The sequence below is a fragment of the Scyliorhinus canicula genome, chromosome 1, assembly GCF_902713615.1.
Source record: "Scyliorhinus canicula chromosome 1, sScyCan1.1, whole genome shotgun sequence".
NCBI classification, from domain to species: domain Eukaryota; kingdom Metazoa; phylum Chordata; class Chondrichthyes; order Carcharhiniformes; family Scyliorhinidae; genus Scyliorhinus; species Scyliorhinus canicula.
In genome coordinates, this window is record NC_052146.1 from 191,729,563 (window position 1) to 191,755,874 (window position 26,312).

At 47.2% G+C, this 26,312-nt stretch overlaps 1 protein-coding gene across 2 annotated transcripts in view; it reads left to right on the forward strand.

The window, feature by feature from the left end:
• The first annotated feature begins 538 nt into the window (after positions 1-538).
• sash1a (SAM and SH3 domain containing 1a) overlaps positions 539-26,312 on the forward strand; it is a 194,808-nt gene continuing 169,034 nt past the window's right edge. The window contains exon 1 of one of the 2 annotated variants that reach the window (XM_038805204.1): positions 539-1,513. In XM_038805204.1, the coding sequence (XP_038661132.1) occupies positions 1,061-1,513 (453 nt within the window). In that variant the 5' untranslated portion in view covers positions 539-1,060. The remainder of the gene's footprint in view (positions 1,514-26,312) is intronic. The other variant, XM_038805214.1, reaches the window with a different exon arrangement.

A 26,312-nucleotide genomic window follows, 5' to 3' on the forward strand; every position in this document is an offset into this window, starting at 1 on the left:
GTGCTGTGCTGTGCTGGGCTGGGTGTGGGTGCTGTGCTGGGTGTGGGTGCTGTGCTGTGCTGGGTGCTGTGCTGTGCTGGTATGGGTGCTGTGCTGGGCGGGGTGTGGGTGCTGTGCTGGGCGGGGTGTGGGTGCTGTGCTGGGCGGGGTGTGGGTGCTGTGCTGGGTGTGGGTGCTGTGCTGGGTGTGGGTGCTGTGCTGTGCGGGGTGTGGGTGCTGTGCTGGGTGTGGGTGCTGTGCTGTGCTGGGCGGGGTGTGGGTGCTGTGCTGTGCTGGGCTGGGTGTGGGTGCTGTGCTGTGCTGTGCTGGGCTGGGTGTGGGTGCTGGGTTGGGGCTGGGCGGGGTGTGGGTGCTGTGCTGTGCTGTGCTGGGCTGGGTGTGGGTGCTGGGTTGGGGCTGGGTGCCGGTTTCAGGCTGATCGCTGGGGGTCGCTGTTCCCTCCCGATCCGCTGGACTGTCCCCCAGCTCCCCCTGGCGGCGCTTCCCGGCCGGAGCCGAGAGGCTGGAGACAGCGTCGCGAGCGGGAGGTGCCGGGCTCGCCCTGGACACTGACAGTCCGGGAGCCTGCGGCAGCGGAGCCTGGACAAGCGAGCGGGAGATCCGGCCGCACCAGCGCAGGAGATCCGCCTGAAGGGAAAGAGCCTGCGGCCGAGGAACATCAGCGACAGGAGCTGAGGAGAGGAGCCCGGGGCGGTGCAGCCGCGCTGAATCAGACCTGATCGTCGTGAACGATTGGACTCGAACTCCAATCCAACCCTCATCTTCACCCCAAATCTCTCACCCCAAATCTCACCTTCACAACTTTCATTCCCATTCCAGATCCCAGTTTTAATTCTTAATCCCAAACCCAAACCTATCGCCAATTTTAATTCCAACCTCATCTCTCTTGACCCCAACTCTCATGACAATCCTCAAGCAGATACCGACTTTAATCTCAATTCCCAAACCTGTCCCACACCTGACCCCTGTTCATTTTATCCCAACCTCTAATCCCAATTCCAATCCTGCCTCACTGGGAGGCGACTGTATTTGAATCTCCTTCCCCCCCCCCCCCCCCCCCATGGGTACTAACATTGTGCTGGAGTGGCTGAAAAGCCTGAAACTGCCTCAATACACCGAGTCCTTCATGGACAATGGCTACGACGACCTGGAGGTTTGCAAACAGATCGGAGAGCCAGACCTGGATGCCATTGGGGTGGAGGCTGCCGGGCACCGGAATCTCATTAAAGCAGCCGTGGCGCGGCTCCGCCAGGAAGAGGAGACTGGCACTGTGCTCTACTTCACCTTGGAACCGCGGTCTGCACCTGTTGGTCGGCCTTACAGTTGCACCGACCTCAAGGAATACCAACCCAGAATGAGGACGGTGCTGTGGCAGAGAGCGCGAAGAACTAGCAGAGAATTGCAGAATAACTGGACATCCAACAGGCGAGCAAGCCATAAGAAAAGAATGGTCTATTCCAAACTCGTACTGAAGATCAAGAATAAACGACTGTGGAGCAGCAAAGCTTATAAGGTGAGTGATAGGTAGTGGGGAAAAGGGAGTCCTTTCTGTCCTAAATGGCTGTTTTGTGAAGATCATGCACAGCAAATTAAGTCAATATGATTTACGATGAAAGGTGGGGTGATGAATGGAAGTTTGTATCAGATGTGTTGGAGTTTCATCTTGTAACTCTCGGACAGTTCATTTGATCTGAGATAAAGGGATTGCTCACCATCACCACCTCAAGGGCAATTTAGGGGGTGGGCAACAAATGATGCCTTTTATCCCATGCCCCCCCCCCCCCCCCTCCCAAAATATATGTGCAGAGAGTAAAAGGTCATTTAAATGGGTGTGTGATCTTCCTGGACACGTTGCTGGGATGTGCAAAGTATTCACAAATATTGGAATCTTGTAACTTGTTTGATACGAATAGACGAGAGTTTCTGTCCCGTAGGCATTATAGGAATCTGGAGGGAATTTGAGTTCTATGTGGTTGGAAATCTGTTCGTTATGAGTCCTGCACAGTAATACAGATATTTATGTGGATGTTTGAGTTTTGTGGGGAATTACAGGAATCTGCCTGATATTTGAAGTGGATTGTGTTAAATATTTATATTTCAATATTTTATTGAATAACTGAATATTTGTATTGCAGGAATCTGTAGATAATTTGAGTGTTGGGCAGAAATATCAAAATCTTCCTGTTATATAGTGTGTATATAAGAATTTGGGCACTTGACTTCTGCATTGATAGCAGAGTGTCTCAGTTCTGTGGTGATGTTTAATCCGTGACACGCTTGCAAATTATATGGTACATAATAGTTGTCAGTTATTTGAGAACTGTGTGCTTTTTTTTGTGTAATTCATAGATTTTAGGCGGATTCATCAGAATGATGCAAGTAATGAGAAATGATTATTGAGCAGAGACTCAAGATACTGCATCTATTTTTACTGGAGTGATAAAGTTAGGAGATTTAATGGAGTTTTTAAATTATGGAGAGTTTTGGGAGAGTGGCTGGGGAGTCGGTGATGAAATGTCCCAGATTTTAAAAATTGTCATCAAGAATGAATGGACAATTGCTGGAGCATGACATGTGTTGCGGTAGGGATTGGATGCTTCTGTAAAGAAAAACATTGGATGAATATCTGAAGCAGATCAAGTGGCCAGGCGAGCTCAGGGTGGTGGGATTGATTTGGAGTGATCTAACAAACAACTGATATGGCCACAATGGGTGGCAAACATTTATGACTTTACAGGGGTAATATAGTGACTTCAGCCATGTGTACACAATATGTTGAATATTTGAAGCTCACATGGCATACTTACGAGAATGTGTTGGGTATTTGAGGTGTATAGGGTTGTCACATTTGGCATATCTATAGAACTAAAGTGACACACCGTTTCCTATATATCTTAGAAATTCAGTCTGGTGCAGGTATCCCTGATTTTAGTGGTGTTGGCTGTTCCCCAAAGCAATCCCAGCTTTATGCCTGAAGGCAAAGACACGATCTGTTGACCTGCACTCAATTAAAAGCTGGTCAGTCACCCAAGGGGAATGACATGCACAAGGATCTATGCAAAATCTTGTGTCTGAATGAAGGAGATTTTCAAGATGCTTCAGTTATTTCACCGGGGACAAGAGAACTGAAAATCCACAGTATTAAAATATCATTTGAAAGGGATTTCTTTAAAAAAAAAATCAGTGAATTAGTTCCGAACTAAATCTAACCTCCAGACAGTTTGTCACAGAAAACCTGAATTCTGAATTATTTCGTTCAGTTTGTTTACAGGGTTGTCAAAGCAAAAAAAAATTTAAATCCCCCTCATTTAGATTTGTGTATGAGTATTGATGTGGCTGCATTCTGATGTGAAGATGTATTCTCCTTGTCAGCTTGGTGAAGGTACGGAATGTGGACTTCATTGTACTGAATCGTGTATGAAAGATGGCCGAATGTTACAGTTCCCAGCGATTTAATCGCATTTAAATTGGGCAGAAACCCATCTTCCTGTGGCACGATTTCTCACAATTTGCTGGTCTCCCAAACATGCTCAATATTCCAGAGATCACAATCCTATGTCAATCACGCCAATCGGCAATTTCGTTCAGTTGCCCTGTTGCCTGGGAAACCTTTGCTCGGCAGCAAACGATCTGTGCCTGACAACCAGTTTGACACTGAATTGAGAATTGAAAATGACCCCTCGTTACACCAAGGCTGGGTAGTTTGACAGAACACTGAAATAATTGGGATTTTCAGGAGCACTGAGCTTTGTGTCGAATAAATCTCTTTTAATTGTTCCTTTTGATAGTGGGCCAGCAGAACTGTTTCAATACTATTTAAACAAATAGATTAAAAACCACTTGAATAAACATGCCTGGCATTTACAAGGCCCTCACCATTGAAATTCAGGAAGATCCAAAATTAAAGAGAACTGACCACGTTTTCCCGAATATGTTACAAATTAAATAATGATGAAATGTCATTATCACATAATCTCCTGAGAGATATTATGTGACAAGACCTTCAGAAGGGGATAATGTGGCATCCCCTTAGAGAGAGAGAGCGCCTGGAAATATGACCCGTGTAATAATATGGAAGTGAAAAAATATCTCTAAAGTAATGTGGAAAAATAAGTTTATGCTGAGATAGGAATTGTGAAAGTATTTCTTGAACGAGACAACGTGAAAATAATGAAGTAGCACCTCAAAAAGAAAATAGAAAATGATACAGTACAAGACAGAAAATGTGGAATTATTGCAGTATCTCCTCGGAGAATGTGAATTTTTTGCAGGATGTCCTGCGACCAATAAAGTGAAAATGTGAAATCTCTGGAAAAGGTTGTGTGTGTAAATGTGGCAAGGGGGGAGGGGGGGGGGGAGTGGTAATGGTACAGTCTATCTTGGAATATTAGTCTTCCCTGGGAGTTAATGTGGTAGGGCTCCATTAACTTCAGAGAGAAATGATGCGAAAACGTGCCTGATAGATACTGTATTTCCTGCAAGTTAGATGAGCAAATATTGCAGAACCCCATGAAAAATACTTCTGAAATGTCACTCTATTCCCTGAGGCAGTTCGTGTGGAAATGCTGTAATATATATTAGGAAGGATAATGTGGGAATGTAACAAGGTATATTAGGGATAATGTGGAGATGATCTATCTTCTACGAGAGATAATGTGTAAACGATAGTGTCTCCTGGGGCAGATGATGTGTAAATGTGACAATATCACCTGACAGATGATGTGTGGCAAAATCTCCTGGGCGATTAATGTGGAAATATTTCAGTATCTGACAAGAAGCATCATGTGGAAGTCAATGCAGTATCTCTTGAGAGAGAGATAATGTGGAATTGCAGCACCTGAGAGCCATGATTTGCAAATTTTACAGTATCTTGTGGCAGAGATAATGTGGAAATGTGACAGTATCTCCTGAGAGAGATAATGTACAGATGTTAGTATCTCCTAAGGCAAATAACATGGAATTGTTATGGTCTCTCCTCAGGGAGTTAAATGTAGGAATTGTTGCAGAATGTCCTGGGGCCAATACAGTGGCAATATGACATTATCTGCTATAAAGGCTGGTGTGTAAATATGTCAATACCTCCTGTAAGAAATCAGATACAGCCTGCGTTGAAGTAAAATCAGGAGATGTGGTAGTGCTGCATTGTTTCCTGAGAGAGAGACAGTGTGGGAACGTTGTAAAATCTTTTGAGAGAGAATTTGGACATAATGCAATATTTCTTGAGAGAGAATATTGGTGGGGGGGGGGGGGGGGGGGGGGGGGGGAGAATGAGGAACTGATTCAGGAACTACTGAGGCAGATGTGCAAATTATCCGATATCTCCTGAGAGAACATAGGGAAATGTGACAATATCTCCACGACAATAATATGGAAATGATAAAATATCTCAGACATTGTGTTGAAATGTGACAATATCTCCTGAGAGATGATATGAGTAGTTAGCTTATCTCCTGAGAGCGATGGCAAGGTGGCACAGTGATTAGCACTGCTGCCACATGGCACCAAGGATCCGGGTTTGATCAATTCCCCAGGTCACTGTCCATGTGGAGGTTGCATATTCTTCCCGTGTGTGATGGGTCTCGCTCCCACAACCCAAAGATGTGAAGGTTAGGTCAATTGGGCACGCTAAATTGCCCCTTAATTGGAAAAAAAAAAGAATTGGGTACTTTAATTTTTTTTTAACAAAGCTTACCTCCTGAGCAAGATAACATGAAATTGTTGGAGTAACATCAGCAAAACATAAGATGTAAATTGTGATGAATGCAGGAATTTCAGAGATATTGTATTGTGTATTTGGTATAGTAAGGGTTAAAAGCCTGGATTAGTGTATGTACAGAATCCTTACAGCACAGAAGGTGGCCATTTAGCCCAGCAGGTCTGCATTGACCCTCTGAGAGATCATCCTACATAGGCCCACCTAACCTACATATTCTTGGACACTAAGGGGCAATTTATCATGGCCAATCCACCTAACTTGCTCATCTTTGGACTGTTGGAGGAAACCAGAGCACCTGGAGGGAACCTACACAGATCTGGGGAGAAGGTGCAGACAGTCACCCATGGCCGGAATTATACCTGTGTCCCTGCCGCTGTGAGGCAGCAGTGCTTGCCACTGTTGAGACCCTCAACCTGGGTCTGCGAACTGTATTTAAAAGTAGATCGAGATCTCTGATGGTTCTGTTGTTGGAGTAGAAGTAATGATAGCGGTTAAGAGTTCACTATATTGGTCAGCACTGTTTATTTTTTATTTTTCTAATTGAGATGTAATTTAGCATGACCAATCCACCTACGCTGCACATCTTTGAGCTGTTGGAGTGAGACCCACACAGACACTAGGAGAATTTCCGGAGGACTAGGAGCGGCATTGCACGAATCTCGGGCACCGGGCCTTGACGCTTGCGTCAAAGCGGCGCGCCGAGAATGACGCGGCCGGCAGCGCATAAGTGACGTCAGACGCGCATGCGCAGGTTGGCCGGCTCCAACCCGCGCATGCGCGGTTTCCGTCTTCCCCTCCGCTGCCCCGCAAGACATGGCGGCTTGATCTTGTGGGGTGGCGGAGGGGAAAGAGTGCGTCTCTTAGAGTCGCCGGCCCGACGATCGGTGGGCACCGATCGTGGGCCAGACATCTGACGAGCACGCCCATGGTGCTTGATCCTCTCTCCGCCCCCCCACAGGCCACACACTTACCTGTTGTGCGATGTTCACGCCGGCAGTGACCAGGTGTGGTTGCCGCTGGCGTGAACCGGTCAGGGTCGTCAGGCTGCTCGTCCCATCCGGGCCGGAGAATCACCGGTCGCCGGGAAAAACGGCGAGCGGCGATTCTCCGAGCGGCGTGTCGCAAAACGCGACACGCCATTTTGGGGGGGGGTGGGAGAATCGCGGGGGGTGCCAGGGCGGCATGGCGTGATTCGCCCGGCCCTTCCGCGATTCTACTCCCTCGGCGTGGGGAGCGGAGAATCGCGGCCAAGGTATCTTTTCCTCACAGTCTTACAAAATTAAAATATAATATTGGGATTTTTGACCTGTATCTGAGCCCCTTTGGATTTTAGTTCGGGTTCTCAATAAATTGTGACAATATCTTTTGACAGAGAGACTGTACAACTCCTGAGACAGACACTGTGATGATGTTATAATATCTCCTGAGACAGGGAATGAAGAACAGGCATACTAAATAATGTGGATATAATATGGTATCTCATGAAAGTGAGAATGGAAATTACATATCTCCTGAGATAATATCTCTAATAAAGATCATGGGCGGGATTCTCCTTCCAACCGAAATCGGTGATCGGCGGATAATCGATTCCGATGCCCCCTCCAAAATGGCCTCATCAGCCAGCCCACCCACGATGCTCCGCCCCCGATGGGCCACATTCCCGACTGCGCGGGACACGTGTGGCCACACAAATCGTGAATCTGGCATGGCGGCTGCAAACTGTGTCCAGTGCCGCCACAGTTGGCTTGGGGGGGGGGGGGGGAGAGCCCTTCTGCGCGGGCTGGGCGTACTGGTGGGTGGACGCCAGGGGTGGGCTTGTGGGGTCGGTGCATTTGGGACCCCACGGTTTTTTTTTTTTTGTACGGCGCACATCGCTGGCAGGTCGTCAGGCCATACGCTGTGCGGCCCACGGACCAACCCGTCTAAAGACTGGTTATGTAGGCCTAGGTGATTGGCCATGTTAAATTGCTCTTGGTGTCCAAAGGTTTGGCGTGGGTGTTACAGGGTTAAGGTGGAGATGTGAACTGTTAGGGTTGGTGCAGACTAGATGGGCCAAATGACATCCTTCTGCACTTGTACATTCCTATGACTGCACTGGCTGGTTTTCGGCGCAGAGGCAGGGGTTTCAGTCGGCCGCTGGTGCTCGCCCTCAGCGGTGCCGGAATCCTAGTAAGGGTTCGCAATGATATTTTCCACATCAACCTCCATGGATTCTCCGTTCGAGCCTGACACTTAGCAACAGGAACGGAGTATTCCACTCCATGTATAAATATAACAGTAGATCAACCCTAATCTCATTGAATTGAGAGAAGGCTATAGGCATCGATGGCCTACTCTTTTCTACATTCTTACTTCCGATAAGAGGTCCAAGTGAAATGATACAGGCTCTCTTGGAATGTAATCTGGAAATATTAAAGTACAATGGGGTGGCATGGTAACATAGTGGTTAGCACTATTGCTTCACAGTGCCAAGGACCCGGGTTTGAGTCCAGTTTGGGCACTATCTGTGCTGAGTCTGCACGTTCTCTCCGTGTCTGCGTGGGTTTCCTCCGGGTGGTTTCTTCCTACAGTTTAAAGATGTGCAGGTTAGCTGGATTGGCCATGATAAGTTGCCCCGTAGTGTCCAAATGTTTGTGCGGTTGCTGGGTTATGGGTAGGGTGGAGGCGTGGGTTTAGGTGGGTGCTCTTTCAGATGTCGGTGTAGACTCAATGAGCTGAATGGCCTCTTTCTACACTGTAAATTCTATGATTCTATGATAACCTGGGAGTTAATTTGGAAGCAGTACTGTTATGGACAGGAGGGTTTTTCATAAACTGGACAACCCTGACTTCTCCTTTCTGCATCTGTCCACAAACAGAGAGATGCTTTATGATTTTGTTTCTGTATAATATTTCCCATCCCCTCGGTTTTGTTGATCCTAATTTCTATGTTTAATCACAGACTATACCTGAGAGAGGGTAAATTTAGAGGATAATTTATTTTATGGGGCTGGTTTAGCACAGTCGGCTAAACAGCGGGCTTGTGAATGCAGAGCAATGGCCAGAAGTGCGGATTCAAGAAGTCAATTCCAATACCGGCCTCCTGAACAGACGCCGGAATGTGGCGACTGGGGCTTTTCACAGTAACTTCATTGAAGCCTATTTGTAACAATAAGCGATTATTATTATTATTGTTTTACAGACAAAGTGGGAAAAGAGTTCACAATGCCCCTCCCTGTTCATTCATACAGTGAAAGACTGCATGGAATAATTATGTTTAATTGAGCCAGAATCAAAAGTCCAATGGTGTATTCCTTCAGAGGTCAGCAGATCAAGACCTAATGCTTTTCCGTGGGAGAGGGCTTCCTGACGAGATGGGTAGACAAAGGTCAGTCTTCTGGTACAAAAAGTTCTGAATTCCAGTAGAACGGCGTAGATGGGGCCAAGTATTGATACCTGGGCAGAGCCCTTTATCTGAGTTGATGCGTGGTTGATGTAAGAGGGTTTTGCAGATCCACAAGGCAATATTACCGGTGCCACTATCTGATGGGGGTGCAGTGGGTTATGTAACCACAACTTCTCCACTTTGGCTTTGACAAAGGATTTATATTCCATAGTCTGGATTCTTCAGTTTATTAATGTTTCAACCATTAATCATTTCAAGAGGTTAGAGGGTAATTTGTCTGAGCAGATGGATCATCTCTGTTGGCTTGGAATGTAAATGGCATTTGCATAATTCCCAAGTTGGATCTGGGTTACTTTCACTCTTCAGAGATCTGAGCCCTCCAGTTCTCTGAACGCCAGGAGTTCCTTTTGTTTGAGTCATAGCCAACCATCACTTCAGTCAGTCTAAAGTAATTGTCCAGTTTTTAAAATGTTACAAAACTAACCGTGACAATATGTATAATATGTACATATTCATAAAGATATTCAGTCAGGTCTTAGGTCACCTGACCACCTACGTTATGCTACGAGGGCGAATATCGGAATGTTACAGCACCTTTGGAGAGAAATAATGTGGAAATGTGACAGTACCTCCTAAAAGTGATCATGCAGAAAGATGCAGTGTGGAAATGTTTCTTTAGAAGAAATGCTGAAATAATACACTATGTTCCAAGAGAGATAAATGTAGAAATTTGGCAATATCGCCTGAGAGAGATAATGTGGAATTGCTGCAGTAGTACCTGACAAACCCAATTGCAAATGTTATACCAACTCTACAACAAAGATAGTGTGAAGTCTCCTGAAGGAAATGGTGTGCAAATAATACAGTATCTCCTAAGGCAGATAACATTGAAATGCCACTTTAACGTCCTCAAAGAGATACGTGGATAGGTTGCAAGATGGCATTAGACAGAGCAGAAAGGTTAACGTGCAAATGCGACAGTACCTCCTGCAATAGATCAATGGGAAATGATACAAGCTTTCTTGGAAAGTAATCTGAAAATATTACAATATAACCTAGGAGTTAATGTGGAAGTGTGACATTACTTCCTGTGAGAGAGAGAGATAGTAGAGAGAAGCAGTTGTTACAATATCTCCTGAAAATGGATGGGCAAATGTGCTGACCGATAGTATGGAAAATTATAATATTTCTTGATAATGTTCAAAGTTTACAGTAACTTGTGAAAAATAAGAACAGGAATGTAACATGTATATCCTGAGACTGGTAATGTGGAAATGTGACGTTATCTCCTGAGAGAGATGATGAGGAAATAATGTGATATTGCCTCAGGGAGATGATGTGCATTTGTTGTTCAAGTCCTGAGACAGAAATGATGGAAGTGTGACATGGTTTCCTGGTCAAGTTCATGTATAAACATGATAGTGCTGCCTTCAAAGGAAATGATACAACCGACCTTGGAATTTAATCTGGAAATATTGCCTGGAAACCTGTGGAATTGTGGAAATGTGGACGTGTGACATTACAAAGATTGTAATATTTCCTGGGAATTATTGTCCAAATGTCACAGCGCTTCATGAAAATTATGTGGAACTGTGTGACTGTATCTCCTGAGGCCCAGATCCGTTTTGGGAGCCCACAAAATTCCCAACGCACTGATAGCATGGGAATTACCTGGGAAGTTTGAACTTCCACTGGGCAATTTCTCTGCTCCCTGAATCCCTGTGAAAATGCCTCCAACATTGAACAATTCCAATTTACTTTCCTGGATAGTTACCCAGGAAATGTAGATGCATAAATCCTAGTCTAACATCTGGGTAATTATTCAATTGACCCTCTCCCAGTTTCCTCCCTGACCACTGAACTTCCCCCGATGGGCACCTAACCCCCCCCCCTTCCCACCCCAACCACAATCAGACCTCACTAGCCCCCCCCCACTCGACTCACCTAACTCGCCATCCTAACATCTCACCTGCTTGCCACCCTGCCGCCTGGTTCCAATCAACCAACCCGCCCCACCCCGTTTTCATCCACCCACCCCCCAACCAAATTCCACCACCCCCCACCAATTCCCACCCACCCCCCACCAATTCCACCCACCCCCCACCAATTCACCCCCCCCCACACCATTTCCACCCACCCACCCCACCGTTTCCACCCACCCCCCCCACCAGTCCACCCACCCCACCCCGTTTCCACCCACCCCCCCCACCAATTCCACCCACCCCACCTCGTTTCCACCCACCCCCCCCACCAATTCCACCCACCCCACCCCATTTCCACCCACCCCACCCCGTTTCCACCCACCCCACCCCATTTCCACCCACCCCACCCCGTTTCCACCCACCTCCACACCGTTTCCACCCGCCCCAACCCCGTTTCCACCCACCCCACCCCGTTTCCACCCACCCCCCACCAATTCCACCCACCCCCCACCAATTCCACCCACCCCACACCATTTCCACCCGCCCCAACCCCAATTTCACCCGCCCACCCCGTTTCCACCCACCCCACCCCGTTTCCACCCCACCCCCCATCAATTCCACCCCGCCCCACACCATTTCCACCCACCCCACCTCGTTTCCACCCACCCCACCTCGTTTCCACCCACCCCACCCCGTTTCCACCAACCCCACCCCGTTTCCACCCACCCCACCCCGTTTCCACCCACCCCACCTCGTTTCCACCCATCCCCCCACCAATTCCACCCGCCCCAACCCCATTTCCACCCACCCCACCCCGTTTCCACCCACCCCCCCACCATTTCCACCCGCCCCCACCCCGTTTCCACCCGCCCCCACCCCGTTTCCACCCCCCCACCATTTCCACCCGCCCCAACCCCTTTTCCACCCGCCCCAACCCCGTTTCCACCCGCCCCCACCCCGTTTCCACCCGCCCCCACCCTTTTTCCACCCACCCCAACCCCATTTCCACCCACCCCCACTTCGTTTCCACCTGCCCCAATCCGTTTCCACCCACCCCCACCAGGTTTTCACCCGCCCCACTCCATTTCCACTTGTCCCCACCAGATTTCCACCCATCCTCACCCACTCCCCTGCACTCCCCGTTTCCACCCTGAGCTCCCCATTTCCACCCTGAGCTCCCCATTTCCACCCTGAGCTCCCCATTTCCACCCTGAGCTCCCCATTTCCACACTGTGCCCCTTTCCACTCTGTGCCTAGGTTAGGGTGCTCTGTCAGAGGGTCGGTGCAGATTTGAGGAAACAAATGACCTTCTTCCGCACTGTAGGAATTCTACGTAAATTCTATTCTGTGTAATGTTGAACTGTGACACTATCTCCTCAGAGATAACATGGATAGTACCAAGGGTGGAATTTTTCCATTCTGGGACTCAGTCCTGTGGTGGGGGTGGAAACGTGGAGTGTATCTTGCTGCAGAGACCGCTGGGAAAGTACGCCAAATCTTCCAGCCTGTCTTAATTAATTATGCACCTGGGTGTTTCATGCTGTATTCAGTGGTGGGGCAGGGCAGGTCTGATAGCGCAGAGTCCACTTGGTGCTCAACATCACTGAACAGCAATTGAAGAAGATGGACCTCCTGAAAATAAAGATGGATCGGCAAGTTCGTTCTGAGGCCAGAAGATGGACCTCTCCAGGACTCGGAATCTTGAAGGTCCACCTGAAAATGCTGCCCCGTCCATTGCTGTGGTTTCGGGGTCCATGGTTGCCGGCAGCCTCCATCTTGAATTCTGGAGGGAATCCCAGGCATTGTTCAGATTAGTCCCGACATCTAATGTGTGTTTCGCACAGACATATTTCCCCCCTGGCGTGACGGAGAATCGGGAATGGCTGGTCAGGTCACCTGCATGCCTTTAGTGGGATGTTTTTTTTAATACCACCTGTACAGCGGCCATCTGTAGAAAAACCTGTGGGGAATCCATTCCGGTGTAAGATCAATTTTTTTACCCTCCCGCCCAACCCCACAGCCCTCCTGACAGGGACATGGGAGGATTCTGCTGTAAATCTCCTGAGAAAGATCATGTGGAATTGTTCAAGTTACCTCTGAAAAACATAACATGTAAATGTTAACAGCATCTTTGACAGAGACTGGGAAGTATGAGAGAACCTCCTGCGACATCAATTGTGAAAACGTTACTTCTCTCAGGAGGTATGATAATGTGGAATTATTATGGTAGTATTTCATTAAAGAGACAACGGAAATGGTGCAGTATCCCCAGAGGTTATGGGGGAAAAATTGCAATGTATAGAATATGGAAACAAAGGTATTTCTTCAGAAAAATTTCAAATTATGCGAAGGTGCTGGTGTAGCAGTATTGTTACTGTTGACTAGTAAACCAAAGACCCAGGGTAAGATCCAGGGACCCAGCTTCAAACCTCACCATAGCAGATGATGAAATTTGAATTCAATAGAAATCTGGAACCAAATGTCTGATAACCTTGAAACCGCAGTTGATTGTCATTGAAAACCCATCGCGAGGTATCTGGTCTGTCCGACAAGTGATTCCTGATCCACAGCAATGTGGTTGACTGCTGAATGCCCTCTGAATTGGAGGGCTGTTAAGCATGGGCAATAAGGGGCAGCACGGTGGCACAGTGTTTAGCATTGCTGCCTACGGCGCAGAGGACCTGGGTTCGAATCCCGGCCCTGGGTCACTGTTCATGTGGAGTTTGCACATTCTCCCCGTGTCTGCGTGGGTTTCGCCCCCACAACCCAAAGATGTGCAGGTTAGGTGAATTGGCCACACTAAATTGGCCCTTAATTGGAAAAAATAATTGGGTACTCTAAATTTATTTTAAAAAAGCATGGTCAATAATTGTTTTTAAAAAAAAAAATCTTTTTATTGGCATTTCTCATATTTATAAACAATTGCATATATCCATTACATATTTCTTGCACGTGCTAATTTACTTTACTGTATAATTGTACAGAGAGGTTTATTTTGTCCATCATTTAACTGACCCTATGTACACTTTGCTGCCCTCTGGATCGGTCTATATATCACCCTCCCGCGCCCCCCCCCCCCCCCCCCCCAAGCCATACTGGATACCACCTTCAAAAGATGGAGGCGGGACGGGGGGACACTGACGTTCGGGGACTTCTACGTAGGGCGCAGACTGGCGACACTGGATGAACTGACTAGCAAAAGAGCAGGAAATGAGACAGTTCCAAATAAAACACTTCCTCCCCAGAAACCACACTACGAGAGGACCTGATAGTCCCCCTTCTCGTTCCTGGTGCCTATGTGGGAAAATATACGGACAGTTACTGGACAGAGCTTGAACACCACTGGACGAGACCAGACAAAAATGGGAGGACGAACTGGGGACAGAGTTGGGATGGAGACCCTGGAGCGAAGCACTGAGCAGGGCTAACTCCACCTGCACCTGGCTAAGCCTAATGCAGCTCAAAGTGGTGCACAGAGCGCACCTGACCAGAACCCGAATGAGCAGGTTCTTCCCAGAGGTGGAGGACAAATGTGAGCAGTGCCAGAGGGGCCCGGCCAACCACACCCACATGTTTTGGGCTTGCCTCAAGCTTGCTGGGCTCTGGACAGCCTTCTTCGAGGCAATATCCAAGGTCGTGGGGGTGAGGGTGAAGCCATGCCCAATCGTGGCAATCTTTGGGGTATCGGAGCAGCCAGAGTTACACATGGGGAAGGGGGCTAACGCCCTTGCTTTCGCTTCCCTAATTGCACGCCGGAGAATCCTGCTTGGCTGGCGATCGGCAGCACCACCCAAAGCTGCAGACTGGCTCGCTGACCTCTCAGAATTTCTCCACCTATGGAGAAGATTAAGTACGCCATCCGAGGGTCAGAGGAAGGTTCCTGGATATTTGGGGGAAGTTTGTCGGTCTGTTCCAAAACCTGTTTGAGGCCAGCAATAAGGAGTAAGCTAAGAATAAAAAAAACAAGATAGATGAGACACCAAAGAAACCCGGGGGGTGGGGGGGGGGGAGAGAAGGAAGGAAGGTGGGGAAAACACAAGAGAAGAGGAGGGAGGCTATCCCACTCTTTCCCAGAAAATTAAAGATAAACACAGCTGAAGCCGGGGGGGGGGGGGGATTCTGTGATTGCCGCAGATGCGGGCCATAGGGGACATTTTGGTTATCCCGAAGTGTTGTCTCCGCTGGGTCCGTGTTCTCAGCATAGCCACTACCATTGGGCTCATTGTGTATCTTGCTGAGGAGGATGAGAGTGCTGCTATAGCTAGGGCCCAGAGGATTGCTCTTTTATAGGATGCATCCTCTATTTGTACCCAATCTGTGCCGGGTTCTTGTACCCATCCCCTCACTCTTTCTGCCGTTGCTGCCCAGTGATGTATTGTAGGTTTGGTAAGGCCAAGCCCCTTTGACTTTTCCTCTTTGCAGTGTCGGTTTGGGAATTCTCAGGTTCCTACCCCCCCCCCCCCCCCCCCCCCCCCCCCACACACACACACACACACACACACACACAGACACAGACACAAACACCATGATTAGACTGTCTACATTTTGGAAAAACCTTGGGGATGAAGATCGGTATGGATCTAAACAGGAAGAGGATCCTTGGCAGTACGTTCATCTTAATCGCCTGCACTCTCCCCGCCAGGAAGAGTGGGAATGAGCCCCACCTTTGAAGATCTTTTCTTACTTCCTCCACCAGGGTGGTCAGGTTCCACTTATGGATCTGTGATGGGCAGTAATTGTTGAGTCAGTATCTCCTTAATTGGATAATTAAAAAAAATGAATTTAGAGTGCCCAATTATTTTTTTCCCGATTAAGGGGCTATTTTCCATGGCCAATCCACCTAACCAGCACATCTTTGGGTTGCGGAGGTGAAACCCACGCAGAAAATGTGCAAACTTCACACAGACAGTGACCCGGGGCCGGGATCGAACACGGGTCCTTAGCACCAATGAATCAGATAATATGACCATGTTACATTATTTCCTGACACAGATAATGTGGATACGTTACAGTATCTCCCAAGGGATCGTTGGACACATTACAGTATCCCCTGAATTAGCAATTGTGGATATGTTACTGTATTTCCTAACACAGATAATGTGAACATGTTACAGTATCTGCTGAGTCAGATAATGTGAACAGGTCTTGTGATCCCAGACCAGACCCCAACAGTGGCTAGGATACTGGACTCCAGTATTTAATTTTATTTTGTAAAGCTGTGCGGAATGAATATTTCACACCAGGAGTGATTTCACGAAGAAATGGGGATTAGGTATTTTTAAAACAAAACTTTATTATTAACACAGTATTAAACTCTTTAATATCACACCTGAAAATAGCTTATAATTACACCTTAAACAATACTACTCAACACAGTAAATCTGATACCCTTAATTACTAACTATTCCCAATTAAGCAATAAGAAGAAAAAAACCCATATAGCTCACAACCCATCCTACATCCCAATGGCACAGAGTAATATTTGCTTTCCAGAACAGATTTCGCTCCTGTTAGAAGCCATGCAGACTCTGGCTGGATATCTTCAAAATGCTGTTTCAAATGGTTTGTTTGGGCTTCTTCCTTGTCCTCCGACAAGTCTGCACAGCTTTATATGCTATTAATCTTGTTTATTATCCCACGATGAGAGTAAAATACTTTACTTGTGGTCTAAAGGATAGTCAAATCCATACTCCACTGAAAAAGATTTCTTAAAATGTGTGAATACCTTAGGTACACCCAGCAATGATATCATCTCCCCAATCTGAAAACAAATTAACTCCCCAGGTTGAAAACACATCAACACCCCAGGGATTATTCCTGTCCCGTGCCCCCCACTGTCCTCCTCTTCTCCGCCAGCGTAATTTGAAGGTGTACCTGTGCAAGAGACCCTAGGTGTTCAAGTGAAGGCAAGCATCCAGCAGAGGGCAGCAGAGTGGAACTACTGATTGGCTGTTCCGGGGAGATTTGCATACGTGCAGTGCGGTCAGCGTAATTTGAAGGTGTACCTGTGCAAGAGACCCTAGGTGTTCAAGTGAAGGCAAGCATCCAGCAGAGGGCAGCAGAGTGGAACTACTGATTGGCTGTTCCGGGGAGATTTGCATACGTGCAGTGCGGTCAGCGTAATTTGAAGGTGGTTTGTGGAGGGGCTGTTGTCAAGTGACAGTTAAACCCGAAACACTTCCTCAGTGTTTCCCCCCCCCCCCCCACCCCCCTCCTATAACCAAAGAAAAACAACCGTGGTTGTCGGGAAGGTAAGTTTATCTCTTTAAAAACTTACCTTGAAGGGTGACATCACAGCAAAGAAGTAACCTGATTGGCTGGTAAGGAAAGTGCTCCAATTAGCAGTAGCTGGGAGCAATTTAACTCTGTGTGTTGGTAAGTATTGTAAGTAAAATCCTTATTCCTTTCATTTATTCATTTTTTGATACTTTGTTTGTAATCAGTTACGGTCAAGTGTGAAAATGGCAGGAGATCCCAGACCCGTGTTATGCTCCTCGTGCTCAATGTGGGAGTTCAGGGACGCGGCCGATGCCCCTGACTCCTTCATGTGCAGGAAGTGTGTCCAGCTGCAGCTCCTGTTCGACCACATGACGGCTCTGGAGCTGCGGATGGAATCACTTTGGAGCATCCGCGATGCTGAGGAGGTCGTGGATAGCACGTTCAGTGAGTTGGTCACACCGCAGATTAGGATTGGTGAGGGAGACAGGGAATGGATGACCAAAAGGCAGAGAAAGAGCAGGAAGGCAGAGCAGGTGCCCCCTGTGGTCATCTCCCTCTAAAACAGGTATACTGTTTTGGATACTGTTGGGGGAGATGACTCACCAGGGGAAGGCAGTAGTAGCCAGGTTCATGGCACTGTGGCTGGCTCAGCTGCACAGAAGGGCGGGTAGAAAACTGGCAGGGCTATAGTCATAGGGGATTCAATCGTTAGGGGAGTAGACAGGCATTTCTGTGGTCGAAATCGAGACTCCCGAATGTTATGTTGCCTCCCGGGTGCACGGGTCAGGGATGTCTCAGATCGGCTGCAGGACATACTGAAGGGGGAGGGTGAACAGCCAGTTGTCGTGGTGCATATAGGCACCAACGATATAGGTAAAAAACGGGATGAGGTCCTACAATCAGAATTTAGGGAGATAAGTTAAAAAGTAGGACCTCAAAGGTAGTAATCTCAGGATGCCACAAAACAGTCAGAGTAGAAATTTAAGAATGGTCAGAATGAATATGTGGCTTGAGAGATGCTGCAGGAGGGAGGGGTTCAGATTTTTGGGACATTGGAACCAGTTTTGGGGGCGGTGGGACCATTACAAATCGGATGGTCTACACCTGGGCAGGACTGGAACCAATGTCCTCGGGGGTGCTTTTGCTAACACTGTTGGGGAGGTTTTAAAGTTTAAAATTTAAACTAACGTGGCAGGGGGATGGGAACCAGATTAGGAAGTTAGTGGTCAGTAAAGAGGCAGTAACTAAAGCCAGTAAGGTACTGGATAATAAACTCAATGTGACTAAGGGGAAGAGTAGACAGGGAAGAGATGATGATCGCAAAGGGACAAGTGGTCTGAGGTGCATTTGTTTTAATGCGAGAAGTGTAGAAGGTAAGGCAGATGAATTTAGGGCTTGGATTAGTACCTGGGAACATGATGTTATTGGTATTACTGAGACTTGGTTGAGGGATGGGCAAGACTGGCAACTAAATATCCCAGGGTATAGATGCTTCTGTAGGGGTGGAGGAGTTGCATTACTGGTCAGAGATAATATCACAGCTGTGATTAAGGAGGGCACGATGGAGGATTCGAGCACTGAGGCAATATGGATAGAGCTAAGAAATAGGAAGGGTGCAGTAACATTGTTGGGACCTTACTATAGACCCCCCAAAAGCGAGCGTGAAGTAGAGGTACAAATATGTAGACAGATTATAGAACAATGTAGGAGCATAAGGGTGGTTGTGATGGGAGATTTTAACTTACCCAACATTGAATGGGACTCACGTAGTGTTGGAGGCGTAGATGGAGCAGAATTTGTAAGGAGCATCCAGGAGAGTTTTTTAGAGCAGTATGTAAATAGTCCAACTCGGGAAGGGGCCATACTGGACCTGGTATTGGGGAATGAACCCGGCCAGGTGGTTGACACTTCAGTCGGCGATTACTTTGGGAATAGTGATCACAATTCCATAAGTTTTAGAATACTCATGGACAAAGACGAGAGTGGTCCTAAAGGAAGAGTGCTAAATTGGGGAAAGGCCAACTATAACAAAATTCGGCAGGAGCTCGGGAATGTGGATTGGGAGCAGCTGTTTAAGGGTAAATCCACATTTGAAATGTGGGAGTCTTTTAAGGAAAGATTGATTAGAGTGTAGGACAGACATGTTCCAGTGAAAATGAGAGATAGAAATGGCAAGATTAGGGAACCATGGATGACAGGTGGAATTGTGAGACTAGCTAAGATGAAAAAGGAAGCATACATAAGATCGAGGCGACTCAAAACTGATGAAGCTTTGGAGGATATCAGGAAAGTAGGATAAATCTCAAACACGCAATAAAGAGGGCTAAAAGGGGTAATGAAATATCTTTCGCTAACAGGGTTAAGGAAATACCCAAAGCCTTTTATTCGTATATAAGGAGCAAGAGGGTAACTAGAGAAAGGATTGGCCCACTCAAAGACAAAAGAGGGAATTTATGCGTGGAGTCAGAGGAAATGAGTGAACTTCTTAATGAGTACTTTGCATCGGTATTCACCAAGGAGAGGGACATGATGGATGTTGAGGCTAGGGATGGATGTTTAAATACTCTAGGTCATGTCGGCATAAGGAAGGGGGAGGTTTTGGGTATTCTAAAAGGCATTAAGGTGGACAAGTCCCCAGGACCGGATGGGATCTATCCCAGGTTACTGAGGGAAGCGAGGGACAAAAGAGTTGGGGCCTTAACAGATATCTTTGCAGCATCCTTGAACACGGGTGAGGTCCCGGAGGACTGGAGAATTGCTAATGTTGTCCCTTTGTTTAAGAAGGGTAGCAGGGATAATCCAGGGAATTATAGACCTGTGAGCTTGACGTCAGTGGTAGGCAAAATGTTGGAGAAGATACTGAGGGATAGGATCTATTCACATTTGGAAGAAAATAGACTTATCAGTGATCGGCAGCATGGTTTTGTGCAGGGAAGGCCATGTCTTACAAACCTAATAGAATTCTTTGAGGAAGTGACAAAGTTAATTGATGAGGGAAGGGCTGTAGATGTCATATACATGGACTTCAGTAAAGCATTTGATAAAGTTTCCCATGGCAGGTTGATGGAAAAAGTGAAGTCTTATGGCGTTCAGGGTGTACTAGCTAGATGGATAAAGAACTGGCTGGGCAACAGGAGACAGAGAGTAGTGGTGGAAGGGAGTGTCTCAAAATGGAGAAAGGTGACTAGTGGTGTTCCACAGGGATCCGTGCTCGGACCACTGTTGTTTGTGATATACATAAATGATCTGGACGAAGGTATAAGTGGTCTGATGAGCAAGTTTGCAGATGATACTAAGATTGGTGGAGTTGCAGATAGCGAGGAGGACTGTCAGAGAATACGGCAAAATATAGATAGATTGGAGAGTTGGGCAGAGAAATGGCAAATGCGAGGTGATGCATTTTGGAAGATCTAACTCAAGAGCAGACTATATGGTCAATCGAAGAGTCCTGGGGAAAATTGATGTACAGAGAGATCTGGGAGTTCAGGTCCATTGTACCCTGAAGGTGGCAACGCAGGTCGATAGAGTGGTCAAGAAGGCATACAGCGTGCTTGCCTTCATCGGACGGGGTATTGAGTACAAGAGTCGGCAGGTCATGTTACAGTTGTATCGGACTTTGGTTAGGCCACATTTGGAATACTGCGTGCAGTTCTGATCGCCACATTAACAGAAGGATGTGGATGCTTTAGAGAGGGTGCAGAGGAGGTTCACCAGGATGTTGCCTGGTATGGAGGGTGCTAACTATGAAGAAAGGTTGAGTAGATTAGGACTGTTTTCATTGGAAAGACGGAGGTTGAGGGGAGACCTGATTGAAGTCTACAAAATTATGAGAGGTATGGACAGGGTGGATAGCAAGAAGCTTTTTCCAAGAGTGGGGGTGTCAATTACAAGGGGTCACGATTTCAAGGTGAGAGGGCAAAAGTTTAAGGGAGATGTGCGTGGAAAGTTTTTTTACGCAGAGGGTGGTGGGTGCCTGGAATGCTTTGCCAGTGGAGGTGGTAGAGGCGGGCACGATCGCATCATTTAAGATACATCTGGACAGATATATGAATGGGTGGGGAACAGAGAAAAGTAGACCTTGGAAAATAGGCAACAGGTTTAAATAGAGGATCTGGATCGGCGCAGGCTGGGAGGGCTGAAAGGGCCTGTTCCTGTGCTGTAAATTTTCTTTGTTCTTTGTTTAAAAACATTCCGGCGCCTGTTCGGGAACGCAGAGGGAGAATTTAGAATGCCCAATTCACCTAACACGCACATACAGTATCTCCTGGGACAGAAAATATGAACATGTTTCTGAATCTCTTGCGACAGATAATGTGAACATGTTACAGTATCTCCTGGGACAGATAACGTGAACATATTAATATTCTTTAATAATCTTATTTAGTATCACAAGCAGGCTTAAATTAACACTGCAATGAAGTTGCTGTGAAAAGCACTTTGTCGCCACATTCCGGCGCCTGTTTGTCTACACAGAGGGAGAATTCAGAAACCCCAGTTCACCTAACAAGCATATACAGCATCTCCTGGGACAGATAATATGAACATGGGCAGCACGGTAGCTTGGTAGTTAGCATAAATGCTTCACAGCTCCAGGGTCCCAGGTTCGATTCCCGGCTGGGTCACTGTCTGTGCAGAGTCTGCACGTCCTCCCCGTGTGTGCGTGGGTTTCCTCTGGGTGCTCCGGTTTCCTCCCACAGTCCAAAGATGTGCGGGTTAGGTGGATTGGCCATGCTAAATTGCCCGTAGTGTCCTAATAGTAAGGGGGGGGGGAGTTGTTGGGTTACGGGTATAGGGTGGATACGTGGGTTTGAGTAGGGTGATCATTGCTCGGCACAACATCGAGGGCCGAAGGGCCTGTTCTGTGCTGTACTGTTCTATGTTCTAGTATGTCCTGGGACAGATAATACAAACATAGAACATACAGTGCAGAAGGAGGCCATTCGGCCCATCGAGTCTGCACGGACCCACTTAAACCCTCACTTCCGCCCTATCCCCATAACCCATCAACCCCTCCTAACCTTTTTGGTCCCAAAGGGAAATTTAACATGGCATATCTACCTAATCTGCACGTCTTTGGACTGTTGGAGGAAACCGGAACACCCGGAGGGAACCCACGCAGACACGGGGAGAACGTGCAGGCTCCGCACAGACAGTGACCCAGCGGGGAATCGAACCTGGGACCATGGCGCTGTGAAGCCACAGTGCAATCCACTGTGCTACCGTTCTGCTCTTTTTGTTAAGGTATCTCCTGGGACAGATGATGTGAACATGTTACAGTAACACCTGGGACCGATAACGTGAACATGTTACAGTATCTCCTGGGACAGATAACGTGAACATATTAATATTCTTTAATAATCTTTTTTAGTGTCACAAGCAGGCTTAAATTAACACTGCAATGAAGTTGCTGTGAAAAGCACTTTGTCGCCACATTCCGGCGGCTGTTTGTGTACACAGAGGGAGAATTCAGAATGCCCAATACACCTAACAAGCACGTACAGCATCTCCTGGGACCGATAATATGAACATGTTACTGTATCGCCTGGGACCGATAATATGAATATGTTAAAGTGTTTCCAGGGACAGATAATGTGAACATGTTACTGTATCTCCTGGGACACATAATATAAACATAAACATAGAACATACAGTGCAGAAGGAGACCATTCGGCCCATCGGGTCTGCACCGACCCACTTAAACCCTCACTTCCGCCCTATCCCCGTAACCCAACAACCCCTCCTAACCTTTTTGGTCCCTCATGACATTTTATCATGGCCAATCCACCTAAACTGCACATCTTTGGACTGTGGGAGGAAACCGGAGAACCCGGAGGAAACCCACGCACACTGGGAGAACGTGCAGACTCCGCTCAACAGTAACCCAGTGGGCCTGGGACCCTGGCGCTGTGAAGCCCTTTTTTGTTAAAGTATCTCCTGGGACAGATAATGTAAACATGGAACAGTAACACCTGGGACCGATAATGTGCACATGTTACAGTATCTCCTGACATCGATAACGTGGACATGTTGCAGTATCTCCTGGCACAGATAACGTGGACATGTTGCAGTATCGCCTGGGGCTGATAATGTGAACATATTAATATTCTTTAATAATAATCTTTATTAGCGTCACAAGTAGGCTTACATTAACACTGTAATGAAGTTACTGTGAAAAGCCCCTTGTCGCCACATTCTAGCGCCTGTTCGGGAACACAGAGGGAGAATTCAGAATGCCCAATACACCTAACAAGCACGTACAGCATCTCCTGGGACAGATAATGTGAACATATTCTTTAATAATAATCTTTTTTAGTGTCACAAGCAGGCTTAAATTAGCACTGCAATGAAGTTGCTGTGATAAGCACTTTGTCACCACATTCCGGCGCCTGTTTGTGTACACAGAGGGAGAATTCAAAAACCCCAATTCACCTAACAAGCACGTACAGCATCTCCTGGGACAGATAATATGAACATGTTACTGTATCTCCCGGGACTGATAATATGAATATATTAAAGTATATTAAAGTATAGAACATACAGTGCAGAAGGAGGCCATTCGGCCCATCGAGTCTGCACGGACCCACTTAAACCCTCACTTCTGCCCTGTCCCCGTAACCCAACAACCCCTCCAAACCTTTTTGGTCCCTCAGGGAATTTTATCACGGCCAATCCACCTAACCTGCACATCTTTGGACTGTGGGAGCACCCGGAGGAAACCCATGCAGACATGGGGAGAATGTGCAGACTCCGCACAGACAATGACCCAGTGGGGAATCGAACCTGGGACCCTGGTGCTGTGAAGCTACAGTGCTATCCACTGTGCTACCGTTCTGCCCTTTTTGTTAAAGTATCTCCTGGGACAGATAATGTGCACATATTACAGTATCTCCTGGGACTGATAATGTGAACATGTTACAGTATCTCTTGGGGCAGATAATGTGCACATATTACAGTATCTCCTGACATAGATAACGTGGACATGTTGCAGTATCTCCTGGCACAGATAACGTGGACATGTTGCAGTATCGTCTGGGGCAGATAATGTGAACATATTAATATTCTTTAATAATAATCTTTATTAGCGTCACAAGTAGCCTTACATTAACACTGCAATGAAGTTACTGTGAAAAGCCCCTTGTCACAGAGGGAGAATTCAGAATGCCCAATACACCTAACAAGCACGTACAGCATCTCCTGGGACAGATAATGTGAACATGTTAAAGTATCTCCTGGGACAGATAATGTGATCATGTTACAGTATCTCCTGAGGCAGGGCCTCCTCAAGCAAGAGACAGCCTTGGATACAAGCATCCTCAACACCATCCCGCAGCACGGTATCCTCAACCGTCTCAGCCCAACCCCAGCTCGCTGTGAAGTCGAACAGGCCAGCTGACAGCTGAAGAACAGCAAGGCCTCTGGTGCTGAAGGAAGGGAGCATTCCGGATGATCTCAAAGATGCTTTAATTGTGACCATCGTTAAGGAAGGAGACAGGTCTGACTGTGAAAATTACAGAGGGATTATCCTACTCTCCGCCATGGGAAAGATCATCGCGAGAATACTCCTCAACTGCCTCATCCCAGTGGCTGAAGAGCTCCTCCCTGAGTGTCAGCGCGGCTTCCACCCATCAAGCTGCTCAATGGACATGATCTTCAGCATAGATGTTTAGATGTTTACAGCATGGAAACAGGCCCTTCGGCCCAGCTTGTCCATGACACCAGTTTCCATCACTAGGCTAGTCCCACTTGCCTGCATTTGGCCCACATCCCTCAATGCCCACCCTGCCTATGTAACTGCCTAACTGTTTTTTTAAAGGAAACAATTGTACCCACCTTCACCACTGCCTCTGGCAGCTCATTCCAGATGCTCACCACCCTCTGTGTGCAGAAATTTCCCCTCTGATCTCTTTTGTATCTCTCCCCTCTCACCTTCAGATTTAACCTTTTGTAACAACCTACCATGCGGTACCTTGTCAAAGGCCTTTCTTAAGTCCATGTAGACAATATCGACTGCACTGCCCTCATCTACCTTCTTGGTTACCCCTTCAAAAAACTCAATCAAATTTGTGAGACATGACTTTCTTCTTACAAAGCATGTGACAAATCTAGGAAAAGTGCAGGGCACAGCATCAACATCTGTATATGGCCTTCTTCAATCTCACAAAGGCCTTGGGCTCTGACAACTTTGAGGGATTGTGGAGCTTCCTCCTCAAATTCGGCTGCCCACAGAAATCCATCACCTTCCTCTGCCTACTCCATGCAAGCCATGATCCTCATGAACGGAACCACCACAACGTGTGCAAACTAGAGTCACCAACAGGGTTGTGTCATCACAGCTTGCAGCAACACTCCAGCCTGTCACCCTCAAACTCCCTGCTGGAGTGGAGCTAACCTACCAGACAAGTGGGCAACTGTTCAACCTCCGACACCTCCTGGCTAGAACCAAGACCACCCCAACCCCTGTCATTGAGCTGCAGTACACAGATGAATGGACCAGTGTGAGCATTCATTGGAGGCCGAGGCACAAACCATTGTTTTTTGTTGTTTAATTTTTAAATTTAGAGTACCCAATTATTTTTTTCCAATTAAGCGGTAATTTAGCATAGCCAATCCACCGAGCCTGCACATCTTTTGGGTTGTGGGGGCGAAACCCACGCAAACACGGGACGAATGTGCAAACTTCACCTGGACAGTGACCCAGAGCCAGGATCGAACCTGGGATCTCGCCGCCGTGAGGCAGCAGGTCTAACACACTGCACCACCATGCTGCCCTGGCACAAACCATTGTTGATGTATTCACTGAGGCATATGAGAGAATGAGCCTCAGACTAAACATCCGGAAAACAAAAGTTCTCGACCAGCTCGCTCCTGTCACACAAAACTGCCCCCCAACCATCAAGATCCACAGTGAGCCATTGGACAATGTGAATAATATCCCATTCCTCGGGAGCCTCTTCTCAGTGCGAGCAGACATTGATGATGAAATCCAACATCTACTCCAATACGCCAGTGCAGTCTTCGGATGCCAGAAGAGCATAGTAATCGGAGACTGATACCTCAAACTCAGCACCAA